General features: G+C 39.8%; 2 protein-coding genes across 2 annotated transcripts in view; both read right to left on the bottom strand.

The window, feature by feature from the left end:
- Nucleotides 1-3,229: 3,229 nt before the first annotated feature.
- On the bottom strand, nucleotides 3,230-3,964 carry LOC130748037 (chaperone protein dnaJ 49-like). Its single transcript, XM_057601126.1, has one exon. The coding sequence runs from the start codon at nucleotides 3,962-3,964 to the stop codon at nucleotides 3,230-3,232; it is 735 nt and encodes a 244-aa protein (XP_057457109.1).
- An 850-nt stretch (nucleotides 3,965-4,814) lies between these two features.
- LOC130748047 (RNA polymerase II transcriptional coactivator KELP-like) overlaps nucleotides 4,815-13,723 on the bottom strand; it is a 39,743-nt gene continuing 30,834 nt past the window's right edge. The window contains exons 2-9 of the mRNA XM_057601136.1: nucleotides 7,756-7,981; nucleotides 7,550-7,655; nucleotides 7,091-7,173; nucleotides 6,749-6,812; nucleotides 6,448-6,657; nucleotides 6,088-6,210; nucleotides 5,894-5,962; nucleotides 4,815-5,143 (exon numbers count right to left, since the gene is read on the bottom strand). Coding sequence (XP_057457119.1) covers nucleotides 6,620-6,657; nucleotides 6,749-6,812; nucleotides 7,091-7,173; nucleotides 7,550-7,655; nucleotides 7,756-7,981 — 517 coding nt within the window. The 3' untranslated portion in view covers nucleotides 4,815-5,143; nucleotides 5,894-5,962; nucleotides 6,088-6,210; nucleotides 6,448-6,619. The remainder of the gene's footprint in view (nucleotides 5,144-5,893; nucleotides 5,963-6,087; nucleotides 6,211-6,447; nucleotides 6,658-6,748; nucleotides 6,813-7,090; nucleotides 7,174-7,549; nucleotides 7,656-7,755; nucleotides 7,982-13,723) is intronic.

A 13,723-nucleotide genomic window follows, 5' to 3' on the forward strand; every position in this document is an offset into this window, starting at 1 on the left:
AACCTTAAAACTGAATTTTACTCGCTTTCCTACCGTGAACTCGAGGCTTAAACTGAATTCGCATACCAATTCCCTGTGGTTCGATAAATTAAAACCGGGTAGATTCTGTACATTTGCAGATTGACCAACAAACGTACTGAGGGAGAGTGATGGAGGATGTGATTGACACCCATGGAGACATGACTACTGGAGTTCTGCGGAAGTACATTGTTGCCTTTGACCTGCCGCCGATGGTTCACTTTGGACCAGGTACTGGACTGCGACCACCAAAGCCTTCGTCGTCATTATCGTCATCGTCTTCTGATGAGGAGGACCCTTCCGAGGTCGATGTTGTTGCTGTGACACCGTTTGGATCGACACCGCCTGCTGCTGTGGACCCTACTGACGTTGCGTCATCTTCGAGGCTCGTTGAGTCGAAGGAGGAGCCTGTCGCCACGACTCTGACTCGTCTTGGGGCGTCTGCTTCCTCTCGTGGTTACCGTGTCGAACCTTTGGTTCGCGTGGTTGAGGAGGATATCGCTACTGACGTAGTTGATCTGGAGACTAGTTTGACTAGGGTGGCACAGAAGACAATTAGGAGGGAGATTCTGGACGTGGATGTCGATGTGCTTACTGTGGACTCAGACACGGAGGACGACTACACGAGCGAGGAGGAGGAAGAGGGTTGGGAGACCCGCTTCTTTGCATGACTTGGGTTAAGGTGTATATTCAGTAGTAGCTCTGGTTAGTTGTTGTACATTTGGGACAGGGTAGGTTCCCGACCTTTTGCTTTTTGTGTGATTCTCTGTATGGGAATCACAGAGAGTAGTCGGACGATAGGAGGTCTGAGGAGGCTGTTTTGGGCTCACTCTCTCACATTTTCAGGACTGTAATTATTACACGTACTTTGATCACTGTTGCGTACACTTGCCTTCTAGCATACTTTTTGTCACCCTCAGGTTCTGGTGACGTTTGCGGTACAACATGGGCTGTATCTGTTTATATATATATATTAGTTTATCGAGGCATGTTTGGAGTTTCATTAAGTCCACGTTTGACAAGTCTTTCATATTTATTTCTCTAACCTCTAAAAAAAATTACCTTCATTTTCCGCTGTTTTATTTTAATTGGTTACAAAGTGACGCTCCGAAAGTCAGGACGTTACAATGTTTGTGTAAAAAAAGTATACTGACAGTGGACATTCATCAAACTCTTATGAAATTTAATAAATCTTTTTTCACAAAATATGGTCATTGCAATAATTAAGTTTATCAAATAGTCTGATATCAATGTCAATATTTTTTTCATAATTTTTGTAAGCAATTACATAATTTCTTGCTTTAAAAGCATTTCTTATGTGAGAAAGATAAGAATGATTTCTAGCCATTAGATTAAAATAAATGGTTAGAATTAAAACACACAATTAAAAGATCACGTGACCCTCAATTCTAATTCTACTGCGTGTTCCCAAACAGCTTTGTTCTCATCTGCATTGATTTTTTTCCCAAGAACAAGGACAAATTCCTTGACTACAAAATCCATCCATGATACATACTTTTTAGCACAGTAATCAGATGATATATTTTCATGTTCTTGTTCAATTTGTGCTGGCTCATCAAAATCACTTTCAGTATCTAGCAGAAAATCAGAACCATCATCAATTTTTTTGAAACTCTGTGACCTAGCTTTATTGAGCGGAGGACTTTTTGAAATAAAGCTCACTTGCTTGGAGCGGTCTTGAAATTGAACATAATCTCAACAATTTGACAATGACAAAAAACAGGGAAACCCAAATGGGTGTGGCCATGAAATTGAAAACCCAATTGGGTTGGTGTGACGAACGATGAGACCACCAGGGGCTTTGGTTCACCATAATGGTAAACCGCAAAGCAAGTTAGGAACTCTGCAACGAAGGAGGAGAAGAGGATGCGATATGGAAGGACTAAAGTTAATTGAGTGAGTCTCGTTGCCAATTATGGATCTCCAGTACCTCCATTGCATATTAGATCTACTCTATTCACCACAAAAGAAAAATAAAAACTTTGAGTGTATGTGAATATGATTAATACCATTTAGGAGGAAAGAAAACAATAACAATTTGGATCGCTAGCTACTCCAGTTGGGAATTGGGATAATGATTGTGGGATTGAAGAATGGGTAGCGGGCACTGTGTACTGACAGAGAGAAATTGGGGGAAGAAGGGTTAAAGTTGGCACGTGATCTTTTAATTGTGTGTTTTAATCCTAGCCATTTATTTTAATCTCATGGCTAGAAATCATTCTTATCTTTCTCACATAAGAAATGTTTTCTCACTTGACAACGAAAAAGACAAAGTTGAAATGATATAAATAATAAGATAAAATATAAAAGAGATATAAATAATAAAATTTGAAAGTTTCAAATCTAAAAAATAAGTTTGAGAGTTGAACCAATTATAATTTTTTTGGTTCAAATTTAAGGTAAAATAAACTAACTAACAAAATAAATTTGAACCAATTGCAATGGTTTGGTTTGAATCATCTGATTCATCGAGTCAATCTAACCCGATGAACATCATTGTCACGTACTGTAACATGTATAAAAACATATTCCCTGTTGAACTTAAATAATAGATTGTTGTGACTCTAAAGAGACGACAAGCGTAAATTGCTAATGATAAAGAGTGGATTTCAGTTTCATTAGATTAGGGTTGAAAATCTCTTAATAACGAGTTGATTTCCATTAGATTTCAGTTTTTCCCCTTTATTGCATTTACATCACAAAATGGGATGATGCCCTTTTGCACCGATTCAGAGATTCACAGCCTAAAAAGGTGATTATACGCAGTCACACCAATAACATGTCTAGTTGATGAAATGCTTTAGAATCAATTCCGAATAAAAACTAGAAGTCTTAACTTATGAGAGAGACGTGTGATAAATGAGTAATGTGATAGGAAAAATAGTTATAAAGAAAAAAAAAGGGAAATTAATATTGAAAATAAAGATGTGTATGAATATATCAAAGTTATTTGCAAACAAATGCATTATTAGGAGAGAAAATTGACATGGTCATGTAGTCTTATTCGTAATTAAAAATGTATTTTTATTTGACATTGGTCTTTTTAGAGAGACATCTTTTTAACAGACACTATAGAGTGAGAGTTCCAATTGTGATCATGATCAAACAAACTAACAAAGTAATAAACAAAACATCACTTAAGTTCTGCAGCGGAGAAGCTCCGAGCAAAGAATAACATGAAACTCGAAACTCAAACTAAAACCTTTCGGGGCCTTCCTCGCTTCCTCGGAGCATATGCAACATTGAGAATTGGTGTTGTCGTCGTTGCCTCTATTGGTTGTTGAATACGCCCACCATTCTCTAATTTTTTGAACTCAAGACCCGTTGGAAACGATCCCGAGGAAAAGTAATAGGCCTCTTTCCCTGGCACCATCTGCGGCATGGAACGAACACGAGCCCCATGGAAGGGCCTAGTGCACTTCTGGCACCTCAAGAAACAACCCTCATAAACCACAAGGTACTCATACATGTGGTAACAATATGGGCACGCGGTCCAAAAACTACCCATGCCACGATTCAAGCTAGTGTCGTAGATGTGCTTCTGGACCGGATCAGATAAGAGAGACCAGGCATGGGAAACAAGCTTGAAGGTGTGATGGGAGAAGGAAAAGAGGTTCCTATCGGGGTCGAGGAGGAGTGCAAGCCTGCGGTATTGCTTCTTAATAAGATTGAGGTCTTGGGAGTTCCAACGATCTACTTGGAGAATACCATAGTAGTCGAGGTTGTTATTGGTGTTGAGGGGCTTCTTCTCTGATGCTTCAAGGACATCAATGATGGCGAGGATCTGGTCAGAACCTTCGAGAAGAGGTTCAGTGTCTTGGGCTATGAGGGCCAGTTGTCGTGAACCCTTGAGATCATGCTTTTGTAATCGTTGCTCAGCGAACTCTAGCAACCGTTCTGCTTCATCTTTCTTGGTAGTATTCATTTTCTCTCTTATTTTTTTCTTATTTCTTTGGTTTTTTTCCCTGATGAGAGTGTTTGTGTCGGAACCTCTACTTATACTAGTGTAGTGACTTGTGCAACGCGGGATCTTTTAGTTTTTACTTTATATGAATATAATAAAAATTGTTTTATGACTTTACTAATTTGGAATTCTCCTTATTTGATACGCGCCTTTTCATACATTTTACTGTATGATTTATTTGTTTTATGAGTTTTAATGTTGATGAGCGGGTAGCGTTAAATTTTTTTAGACAATGTAAACATATTTTACATTATCAACTAATTTGATTTTAAGAATGTGTCACATTATCGATTAAAATATATAAAAAAATTGTGTTTTTTGAGTTTTGATTGTTTGACCGTGTAAAAAAATTTACATTCACTACTACAAAAAGTACTTTTCACATCGGGCGAAAAGTACTTTTCACATCGGGTATACAACCGATGTAAACAAAGGTGATGTGGTATGTCCCCACCTTTTCACATCGGGTACACAGCCGATGTGAAAACTACACATTTCACATCGGTTAATGCCGCAACCGATGTTAAAAGTATGTTTAGTAATTTCTTTTTCAAATCTGCACGTGTATTTCACATCGGTGGAATCAAATACCCGATGTGAAAACTACACATTTCACATCGGTTTATGCCGCAACCGATGTGAAAAGTCTGTTTAGTCATTTCTTTTTCAAATCTCCACATGTATTTCACATCGGTGGAATCAAATCCCCGATGTGAAAACTACACATTTCACATCGGTTTATGCCAAAACCGATGTGAAAAGTCTTTTTTTTTTTAAAAAAAAAAACAAAACCAGTTATGTTTGGAATCAATTAAAAAGTCATACCTAGCACATTTTCCATTCAGAAATAGCTCATATAATTAGCTCATAACTAATTTAACTTTCCAAAGTTCCAGTTACAGAAAGTGAAGTAGCACACACTGTTAACCTAACATAGAAGGAAATGAGAGAAAGTGGATGAATATTATTTTCATTAGTACATTGCACTAACTATCTCTCAACCAGTATAACTAGCTCATTCATTACATAATGAATCTGATGAACAAAAACTGCAAGTATAGATAAACACATACCCTTAATTTAGACTTTCTACTAAATACATGCTCCAATCTTTTTCCCCATAACGATCTTTTTCACCACCTACATATGGAAGAATATAAGAATAAAGATGAGGGAGAAATAGAGAACTAAATCAACAAACTTCAGCTTTCTCATTTATTTACAATTGATCCATTGCAAACTTAACTTTTCTACATAGATGCAGGTTAAACAATTGAAAATTAAAAACAGGAGTTAAATCAGGATGTCTAAAAGAGAATAAAAAATTGAAAAGCAAGAAGCAGCTAACACTGAAATTGTTAAATGACAGAAAAATGAAAAGCCAAATACAAAATGATGCAGGTAAACAGTTAAGGAGTGAGGGATGTGAATTTCTAAAATGACAATTGAGGCCTGCAACAATAAAAAAACTCAGATCATGCTTTTATGGACATGGATGAGGCTCTGTGAATTTTATGAGCAAACGATGATTATGAAACTTTGGTAATCAGAATTAGCAGCATGAAGGAGTGCTTATTTTTGCAAATAAAAAAAAAAGAGAAAAGATTTGGGTAAATGTGAGACCTCATAAAATAATCTGGCCAGAGACAGTCACCGATGTGGAAGAGGAATCAATATCAATATAGCTAAACTCTTTTCAAATAACCACCACTTTTATCTCTCTTCAAAAAATCATTCTCTAGCTAGGAAAAAAGTAAGGAATTCAAAATGAGCAGTTAAACAAACAAGCAAATTAGAAATTAAGATCACTGAAAATGAATATTACTATCTATCATATATTACAATCTTTACGGAAATCATCAATGAACTTAAAGGGTGATAAAAAAGTACCTTCTTTATTAATGCGGTCCCCTTCTCACTAACATAAATACCATCAAGAAACTTCCTGATATCCTTGTTCTTAACATGGAATTTATGTAACAAAAACAACAAAATAACCAAAATTAAAATCCAAGCAAGACAAAAATTAGACAACAACAAAGTCAGGCATTAGCATGTATCCATAGAATGAAAAAAAACTGTACCTGATTGATAAGGGCACATGACCTAGAAACAAGCTCAATGTCATTTCCATCGAAAACCAACTCATCCTTCACCTTCTCAGATCGCACAATGGAAACTCCATCAAGCATATCCACTTTCCTCACCTAATCACACAATGACAAAATCCATAGTTCAATTAATCAACAAGAAAAATCAGACTTGAATTACCCAACTAAACGAACAAACGAATGCAAAATTAAATTACTTGAAAAAAAGCACATTATTGACACAAATGCACAGTTCAAAGTTAATAAAAAATAAAAAATGGTCAGCACTTAACCAGTTAAACAAACAAGCAAATGAGAAACTAAGATGACTGAAAATGAACATTGTTATCTGACCCATATACCAATCTTAACGAAAATCATCAAAGGAGTTGAACATAGGGTTTAGGGTGAACGAAAAGTAGAAAGCTATGGATCTTGATGCCAAAATTCATTTTTCTAGTAGTGCACACTCCAGAATTCCCCATTGAAGTCGCCAATTAGTGCACCTTCATGCAAGTTGTTATCTTTAGCATGACTGCGTGCAGTGGAAGTGAGATATATTCCCTGAAAGCCCAAACTTAGATTAGTAAAGATACAAGAGGCTAATGACAATTTGAAGAAAATATAGAACTTAGACATGTTTCCATGTATGTACCTGTCCAACCAACATTATAGAAGCAAAAAACCCAAGAAACAAAGAGGACGGAACCAGTGTATAACTGCAGGATGAATAACACAATGAGGATAATTGAATTTTGATAACTAGAAACTATAGGTATAGGAAGTACAGCTCAAAAAATTGAAAACTGTGTTAATGGTCAATCTGTTCCCTAAAAGATTTTGCCGCTAGTAAGTATGTCTTTGGAAGAAGAAAATACTTGCAAAGTTGCAAGTCCCTGAACGTATAAAACATCAGTCAAGTTACAGAAGTTTAAGTTGATTGTAGTGACTAAATTGAGTGACCGTTTAAACATTCAGGAACTTTCAAATATATTACCTTGACCTTCTTAGTGGCAAAATCATTCGAGGCGTGATCTGTATAAAAAGAGAAGCTTCTGTATTTCTTAGTGAAAAGACCTGCTATTGAATCACATATGAGCAAGACAGCCAGTGAGCATGAACTTGACAATACAAATGCAGATTGCAGAAATTATTGATCACACTAGTATAGGGGAAATGCTTCACGTTACACAAGAATACAACCCTAGATACATAGTAGATACTCTCAAATGTGCACAAACATTTTCATGCCAAGCTATAAAGGAAGTTCTCAACTGGGAGTTTGCAATGCCAACAGCGAGGGTTTATAGTAAGTCATGGATTAGAACATGTTTAAAACATAACATAAACTCCCAAAATATCCTTATTTCAACAAAGAAAGAAAATATTGAAAACCCACAATCCAAAATTGTTTTTCCTCTAGGTATGCAAAGAGCAGAATTGAAAATACAAGCACCTTTTGAAGTAGGTAGGTCCTTGCCGTCCTTTCTGTAATACTCCCTAATGGAGACCAGTGTTTTCCCTCTGAAATCCTGAATCGTCACCTTCCTCTTCTCCGAAAGCTGAAACAACCCACCAAAACAAACAGGAAAACAATCAAATTTCTTCAACCTAAGCAACCATTGCTTCAAAAAATAACCAGAGTGTGAAGATGAAACAGACCTTGCAGATGATGAGATCGCCATCGTCATCGAACTCCTTGTCCTGGGTAACTCCTTGTTGTTCTTGTTGTTCTTCATCTAGCTGTTGCTGCTTCTCTTCGAGAAAAGCTTGCACGATCTGCTTGACGAAGGCTTTGAAGGGAGGGAGAGAGAGGTCGAGGCCTGGAGTGTCAAACAGAGCTCCAGAAATCGAAACCGAAGACGCCGCCCCAGAGATAGAGTTCGATCTGGTGAGGTTTCAAGCTTAGAGCGCGAGATATTTGTTTTCGTAATGAGAGGATGAAAGGGTTGTGTCGAATTCACAAGGTCCTTGAAGGAAGCTAACAACAAGGTCCTGAACGAAGCTAACAACTCGCCGCTGAACGAAGCTAACAACAAGGTCCTTGAAGGCAGTGAGAGCGAAGGCAGCGAGAGCGGCGGCAGCGAGGACCGGCGACAGCGAGAGCGGCGGCAGCGAGGACCGGTGACAGCGAGAGCGGTGAGTAGTGGCGGTGAGGCGACGATGCGAATGCAGCGAGAGCGGTGAGGCTACGATCGGGTTTTGGGTTTGTTTTGGGTTTCTGTGTGAGAATGCTAGGTTTGTGATGTGTTTGGGTTTAATTTTCATGAAGGACTTTTCACATCGGTTGTATTATATCTGATGTGAAAAGTACTTCATGAGGGACTTTTTGAAGGTATGAAAAACGGTAGAAAGGGGGGGTTTGAATAACGTTTTCAGTACAAAACTTCCACCTTAAAGATTTTGGCAAATATTTTGAGAACTTAAGTGCTAAAGATAAGAGATAGAAAAGCACACAAGGATTTTATCCTGGTTCACTTGATAAATCACTCAAGCTACTCCAGTCCACCCGTTAAGGTGATTTCTTCCTTCTTAGAATGAAGGCAATCCACTAATCAGGTAAGAGTTACAACTGCACTTGAAACCTACAAGTGACTAACAATTACACTGACTTAGCTCACACTAAGATTCACTCTCTTAGTCTTCTCTAGGATCCGATCAACCTTGATCTCCTAAAGGAACTAAACAAACTGTTTATCAAAGAATTGTTTACAAGAGATTTGCTTCTAAAAAGCTAATAGTAAACACAATGAATTTCAGATGAAAGAAAGCTTAGAATATTTTGAATATGTCTTGCGCGTATGTATTGCTTCTAGCCGCTTCTTTCAATCTTCAGCCTCTATATATACTCCAAGGATTAGGGTTGAGCGTTGCATGGGAAATGCTACCGTTGGAGGGCAGTTCTGGAAAATCCAGCTTCTGCTGTGGCTGAGAACGTTAGGTAGGTCGTCAGGAAGGTACACTTGCTTTTGTACTTGGATAGCGACTTGACCTTTTAACCTAGGAGACTTCTGATCAGGGGAATACTTCATATTGGAACTTGTGAAGCCGGTTGATCAGAGTCAGAGGGAAAGCACAGATCCTCTGACCATTGTATCTTCTGATTCTGAACTCAGAGGGAAGAACATGGCCTTCAGATTTTCTTGCTTCTGGACTTCAGAGTTTCCACTATTCAGCTTCTGGATCTTCAGAGTCTTCTACACCATCAGAACATCTGAACCTTCAGTGTTTCTTGGTTATCAGAACTTCTGGATCTTCAGAGCTTCTAGCGACTGAGTCCACATCAGAGTTTGTATAGCTTCAGAACTTCTGAAGCTTTTCCACTGTTCATACTGAACATGGTGAATGCGAAAGCGTTGCTTGGGTTACCCTTTATACACAGTGCTTCTGATTTGTGTGAGATTGAGTTGAGGTCAAAGCCTGTAAATAGCACACTCAGAAAAACACGTTAGAGTACCACAATTGTTCATATCAAAAGGTTAACTTGTAATCATCAAAACATAGAGTTGTACTACTAGATCAAAACTTGATCTTACAATCTCCCCCTTTTTGATGATGACAAAACTAAGATTTTTGATGAACAATTCTTAAACATTAAACTGAATTCACTCAGAGTTTAGAGATATAGAATAATACTTATCCTGATGTGAATAGTTTATCTTGCTCATTCTGAATTCAAGTCACTGCTTGATTCTGAGCTTAGCTCCCCCTGAATCTAATACTTGATGAAAACGTTAGTAAAGTCTAGATTCTGAGCTAAATGATGTAAGAGTTCAGAGTGAAAAACTTATGACATAGATGAAAAACGAATAATCAGAGCGCATAAGTGATCAGAGTCATGGACAAGGTATCAGAGTCTTGGGTATCAGAGTCAACTTATAATCACTTCAGAAGAAGTGAAATGTATTCCTTGTATTTGCCCAGTGACACATCTATGGTCATGAAGGTGGAACTCTTAAATTCTCCAAAAGAAAAATAAATCACACTAACACATCTTACACATCAAAAACTGGGTTTACTCCCCCTTTTTGTCATAAGCAAAAAGCTTGGGGTGTGAAAAACTTAGCTTGAAGTACAAGGTACTCCCCCTTAGAGAAGGTCTAAGTTTAAAGAAAATGAAAATGATGTAAGAATCAGAGTCAGGTGAGATAAAAAAAAGAGTTAATGCAAGGGATGAACGTTTACCACCGGTCAAGGGAGTAAATAGAAGGGTCAGTTACCAAGAACTTAACCTCGAGAAACCGTAAGAGCATTAACTTTCAGAGAGAAAGTGAAGCCTATATAAAGCGTTGGAGAGAAAGGTAAGCTTCACACCTCGAACAAGTTTCATTAAAAAAGAATGGCATCATACAACGTAGCACTAGAAGAGCTGAGGAAAAAGGCCTTTGAAGAGGACTTGTTCCTGAACATCAGGCATCCAGAGGGTGCAACTACCATCTCGGAGCTAACACGGACACTGCTGGAGGAGGACCTGCGTCCAGAGTTGGAGAGAGACCTGAAGGAATTTCTTGCCTTCGTGGAGGAGGTGCAAGAACTCAGCCGGCTTGAACTCAAGCTGCTGGAAGAAAAAGAAATTTTGGAAGAGAAGCTCAGGACTTCAGAAGACATTCTGGAGAGGGATGAGCTAAAGATCCGGCTCAGCAACATCCAGCATGTACTGGAGCGTCTGGAGAAGGATAGGTCAGAGCAGCGCCAGGAGTGCAGAAGAATGAGGAGGGATCCTCCATTCTAGATTATATGATGTAAAGAAATATGATGTAAACATAGAATTATGAATAAAAAAGACTTTTGCAAACATATTTGACATAAGTATATAGATATATATGCATATATAATCACAAACGAACAAAAGAGAATAAATAAATAAAAAGAAACAGAGTTTAACAAAAGGAAAACAAAGTTAACGAAAAAGAAGAAAAAGAAGAGATCCTAAAAACTAAGGTTTGTCAGTGCGTCTCAGAAGTTCCATCATCATTTGCTTCATCTCAATCAGCATGGATTCATGAGTGTCAAGACGTTGTTCCATGATGTCGAGTCTGGATGAGCTTGTCTGAGTAGAACTAGAAGGAACATTCTGAGCAGCTTGAGGATCTGGAATGGAAGCAGAAGCAGCAGGAGTAAACACAACCGGTGCAAGTCGCTCTGCCTCAGCCTCAGCTTCAAGACGCTCTGCCTCAAGTCTGGCTTGTTCAACCTGAGCTGCTGCTTGACGTGCAGCTTCTTCTGCTTGTTCTCTCTTTCTCTTGGCTTCTTCAATAGCTTCAAGAAGCTTATTTCTCTGTTCTAGTTCGTGAAGAGCCACCCTCCTAGCAAGCCTTTGCTTTGCAGCCTCAATGCTCTGACTGCCCTCTGCATGCAGGAGCTGCATCATAATTGGAACTTGAGCCACTAGCCAAGTGCTCAGATTGTTCCACTCATCAGCCACATTGTCAGCATTCTCACTGAGATCAGTCTGACCGTGCACATTGCGGAGCCTCAAAGAGGCTTCATGATAGAAGATATTAATGCACTCAGAGAGAGATGTGGGTTGAAGGTGAGCATAGGGAATTATGGAGAGGTTGGGTTCAGGAGAGGCTGGGTGATTGCTGCTATGAGCTTCAGAGGCACCTTGTGGAGAACCAATGTTAATCATGGGAGCATTGGGTTCAGAGGTTCCAAGGTGAGGGTCTGAAGTTTCAACCAGAGGGTGAGGTGATCTAACCGAGGATTGGTTAGACACTGATTGTTCGGGTTCAGGGTCTGGTTGAATGAGCTCTTGTTGGTCAGGGACAGGGTGAGCTTGTTGAACTAAGGGGTCTGCCTCTTGGATAGAATTGGCCAAGATAGGTTCATCTGGGTCAACTAGACGTTCAGGTCTAGGGCCAGGATATCTCCTAGGGCTTGGACAGGTAAGGTAATACTCTTCCAAGGCAGATACCTTTTCTTTTCTAACCTCCATGAATTTTCTAATTGATTCAGAGGTATTGGAGGGAGGAGAGTCAATAACATTGATTGGGAAGGATACAGGTGCGAAGGCTGTTGAAGAGTCTGTATCCGTGGTTCTGGCAGCAGGACGTGCTGATGCTCTAGGAGCAGAGTGATCAGACGTTCTGGGTTGTGGTTCTGTTTGGTTGGGCTCGGGTTGGTCTTGGACGATTGGTTCAGAAGATAATGGGTCATATGGAATGGTAAGGAGAGAGGTTGGATCTTCTGACCTAGAGGTTGGGTTCTGAAGCAAATTCCAGAGTGGTGCTTCAGTAGGAGAAGGTTGAAAGAAGGAGGATCTTGGGGAATGTGGTGGAGAGGTGGTTTGTGCGGCTGGCTGGGATTCAGGAATAGGAGTGAGGGGATTTGAGGAGTGTTGGAGCAAGGCAGAAATAGGGAGTGCATCAAATAAATTCAAATCATCATCAGAAGCAAGTGCAGGCTTACTTGTATGTGCTGATGATCGAGTCACTCTGGCAGGAGGTTCAGTCCTTCTGACCGCTGCAGCAGCTGGTTCCACCCGAGTAGGCTTCACCACGATTCTGACCTTCTTCTTCTTCTTCTTCTGGGGAGGACCATCCTCACCATCATCATCATCACCATCATCAGGCTTTCTCTTCGTCTTCTTGACCAGAGGGACATCAGATTCCTCTGAGGATTCTTCCAGAACCATCTTCCTCTTGGTTTTCTTCTTGGGAGGAGAAGGAAACTCTGGAGCTGGTGGAAGTCTGCTGACGAAATCATCAAGGTCAATCTCGAATCCTTGAGCCCTTAGATCTTCAACATAGCATCTGATGGCGTCAGGATTGTCTGCTTGAGTCCACAGAGGGTAGTCATTCAGAGGCATTATTCTTCCTCTGATCTCAGAAGATGTGTCTTCATGAGCAGGAGCAATCTTCTTCTGGATTAAGCCCATCTTCTTCAAGGAGTTTGCAGTGAAGACATCACTGACAATTGTGCTCAAATCCTCTATGCAACCAGCATCGATCAAATCTTGCACCAAGTGGCTTTCAATGAGAAAGTCTGAGAGCAGCCTCCCAAAAGGGATGTATTTGATTGCAGACTTGATGGAGGCGGTGGTGCGAGACTTCCGGATGCATTCCTTTAAGTAGGAGAACAGGAAGTAGGGAAGGCAGATCTTCTCCTTGTCTTGAATGAAGAACAGCATCGCCTTCTGGTTGAAGTTGATGTAATCTGGGGAACTGCCCTTCGGTCTCTGATTGATGCAGTTGAGCAGGATCTTGTGCCAGATTCTGAGTTTGGGGTGAAGATCCATCACTTTGTAACTCGTCTTGCCCGGTTTGAAGGTGGTGTACAGAGCCTGGTTGACTATGTCCTTGGTGCTGGGTTTCAGCTTCGATTCCGTCAGTTGGAAACGATACCCATAAGCAGTATCTGCACCTAGCAGATTCACGAATGACTTCTCAGTGATGATGATCTTCCTGCCAAGAATGTGAGAGACCACCTGAGTATCATCGCAGTCTGCGTGCTTCCAGAATTCCTTTACCAGTTTCTCATACACCGGTCCTCGAAGTCGATTGAAATAGTTTCCCCAACCTTGAGCTTGGACTTCAGGACGAAGATCATACCCATTTGCAGCCAAGTTATCGAGGTTGAATCTCCATTCTGCCAGGACTTGGAGTTCCTCAGGAGCAAATACGCAGTG

This window comes from Lotus japonicus, chromosome 1 (assembly GCF_012489685.1).
Source record: "Lotus japonicus ecotype B-129 chromosome 1, LjGifu_v1.2".
NCBI lineage: Eukaryota > Viridiplantae > Streptophyta > Magnoliopsida > Fabales > Fabaceae > Lotus > Lotus japonicus.

Excerpts from the sequence above, each read along its gene's own strand:
- LOC130748037 (XM_057601126.1), bottom strand. The coding sequence starts at position 3,964 with ATGAATACTACCAAGAAAGATGAAGCAGAACGGTTGCTAGAGTTCGCT.